Below are 2,683 nucleotides of genomic sequence, written 5' to 3'. Positions count from 1 at the left end.
GATCATGTGGATCATGTGACGCTTAAGACTGGAGTAATGATGCTGAAATATATATATATATATATATATTATAACTTTTTAAGGATTATTACTTTTCAACTCCAGTTTGTTGTTGAAATATAAATATTTAAACAGTGGATGTCATAACTTGTTTTGATTATGGATATATTTAAACACAGATTAAATACTGAAGAACAGGTTAAGTAAAAATAGAACTAACTATTCTAACTATTGAGTTTAATATCATTTCGGGAAGTTATACTGTTTCTTTCAACATACCTTCTGATGTTTTTTCATGTTCTTTTGGTGCTATAATTAGCAGTAAAGAGGAAGAGATGATCGGTTCACATGCCGCTTGAAGTGAGGCAGCTACAGTGATCTGTTATGCCACATTAAAGAGTGCCAAAACGCTATTTACTGTTTGAATTTTGTAATACAATTGACAGAATTAGAAAGCTGAGACTTTTTTTTCATATCAAAACTGACAAAGCAAAAAGCTTATTGGGATTTAGTGGATGGGAGGAGCGCTACAAATAACGTTTCATTAAGTTTTGTTCACGCATCCAATGAAAACAGCATAGATCGATTCTTGGGATTTAAGAATCGATATCGGTTCATCAAAATCGAGAATTCAATATTTTCTACCCAGCCCTACAAATTATAGAGCAGATATAGTGCACTTTGACATTTTTCAAGTTCTATATGTCGCATACTGAATCTCTTTGTGTTGTAAGATCTAGGCCTTTGCCAGAACTTAGGGGAAAATATTTTTTTCATAGTACTGAACATTTCTTGAATGATGATGTGCAGGTTCTGTGTGTCCATGTGAAACATTAATATTATTAAAATCTAACAAGCACTCACAGTCTCCCCACTTCCCTCAGGGTTCCCAGCGCCTTGTGGCCCCTACGGACAGCAGAATGACAGAAGTGTAGTTTAGATTCAGACACACACCCCTTTTAAAAGCCTCAAACGTTACAGCGTTCAGAACAGATGTGTGTGAAAGCTCTGCATTAGTTCTAAACCATCTGAAAGCCAACAGAAGTCACCTGACCCAGTTAAAGTAAGGGTTAACAGAAGGGACGAAAAGACTCAAAATGTCTTGGAATGTATAAAAACAAAAAGTGAATTTGAATATATATAAGAGATAGTCAATTAGCAGAACTTCAAAAGCCAAAATTGGAGTTATGCATCTGTTTGGTAACTTACATGATAATGTACTGCTTAAAGTTGATAAAATGAACATCTAGCAGACATATGGTTTTGAAATGTAGTCTGTCTAATACAAAATGTGTACAAAGTCCTTCCTGCAATATCACTTTTGTGAGACAAAAACAGATTTTCATTTTATCGATTTTCAGTGTCACAAGCTGCCTAGTAAAAATTACTGATGGAAAGAAAAAATACAAATTTGTCAAGATAGATGCTGAAATGTGTTCAAAATGTTATCTTAATATCTCATGGGGTAAACAAATTGTAAATAACAAATAATTGCAAAAATAACTGCATAGTCCAGTGTTAAAAAATTAAATTTAGTTCAGTTAAAACAATTATTTTCTGCCTTTTTACTGTTAATTTTATAAAAAAACTACACTGCATTTCTACATTGTCCAAATGTCTACCTTTTTTATTTTTTTTATACAAATCATACCCCATGTATATATACATGCATTATACTACACATATATATAGGCACATATTTTAATGCAAATTAAAGCTAAATATGTAGACTAAACTGAATTAAGCCCATTACTGTAGTCGTTTCTTGTAAGTTAGTAAGAAATCATTTGAAATATGTAAAATGCTAAATATGTAAATGGCAGAAGCTGGTCTTACTGGTGATCCTGGAGGTCCTTGTGGGCCTGGGAGCCCAATTCCTCCCCTTGGTCCAGGAAGACCCTGGAAAATGTAATACCATAAAGAACACTTCAATTGAGCTAACAAAATCATTCAACATAGCTATGACAACAAGAGTTACATTAAGTATGAAAAACTAAATATAATGCCAAATACACAGCAAAGGTGGAACAGAAGCACTTCTAAAGGCATTTAGGTGTCTTTACACAGACTGTTTAATGCTGCTCAGAGGTGGCATAAATGCATTTACACAGCAATGATAACCATACACTTTGATACTGAGGGCTGAAGTGGGTCAGAACAGGCATAATTTAGTCCGGCTTTTATGGAGCATTACAGTGGGGAAAATATTTATTTGATCCCCTGCTGATTTTATAAGTTTGCCCACTTACAAAAAAATGAAGGGTCTGTAATTTTTATGGTAGGTTTATTTTAATGGATAGAGACAGAATACCAACCAAACAAATCCAGAAAATACACATTATATAAAGGTTAGAAAATGATTTGCATTTCAGTGAGTGAAATAAGTATTTGATCCCCAAGCAAAACATGACTTAGTACTTGGAGCAAAAACCCTTGTTGGCAAGCACAGAGGTAAGACATTTTTTGTAATTGGTCACCAGGTTTGCACACATCGTAGGAGGGATTTTGGTCCACTCCTCTTTACAGATTCACTCTAAATCCTTAAGGTTTCTTGGCTGTTGTTTGGCAACTTGAAGTTTCAGCTCCCTCCACAGATTTTCTATAGGATTGAGGTCTGGAGACTGACTAGGCCACTCTATGACCTTAATGTGCTTCTTCTTGAGCCACTCCTTTGTTGCCTTGG

The 2,683-nt window shown here is 34.5% G+C and overlaps 1 protein-coding gene across 1 annotated transcript in view; it reads right to left on the bottom strand.

Moving 5' to 3' along the window:
- LOC107727315 (collagen alpha-2(IX) chain-like) overlaps positions 1-2,683 on the bottom strand; it is a 23,001-nt gene that overhangs the window by 16,563 nt on the left and 3,755 nt on the right. The window contains exons 7-8 of the mRNA XM_016537159.1: positions 1,837-1,899; positions 865-906 (exon numbers count right to left, since the gene is read on the bottom strand). Coding sequence (XP_016392645.1) covers positions 865-906; positions 1,837-1,899 — 105 coding nt within the window. The remainder of the gene's footprint in view (positions 1-864; positions 907-1,836; positions 1,900-2,683) is intronic.

This window comes from Sinocyclocheilus rhinocerous, unplaced genomic scaffold, assembly GCF_001515625.1.
Source record: "Sinocyclocheilus rhinocerous isolate Xijiao unplaced genomic scaffold, SAMN03320098_v1.1 scaffold1154, whole genome shotgun sequence".
Lineage (NCBI taxonomy): Eukaryota > Metazoa > Chordata > Actinopteri > Cypriniformes > Cyprinidae > Sinocyclocheilus > Sinocyclocheilus rhinocerous.
Note: the sequence above shows the minus strand (reverse complement) of the source record. Positions and strands in the feature narration are given on the sequence as shown.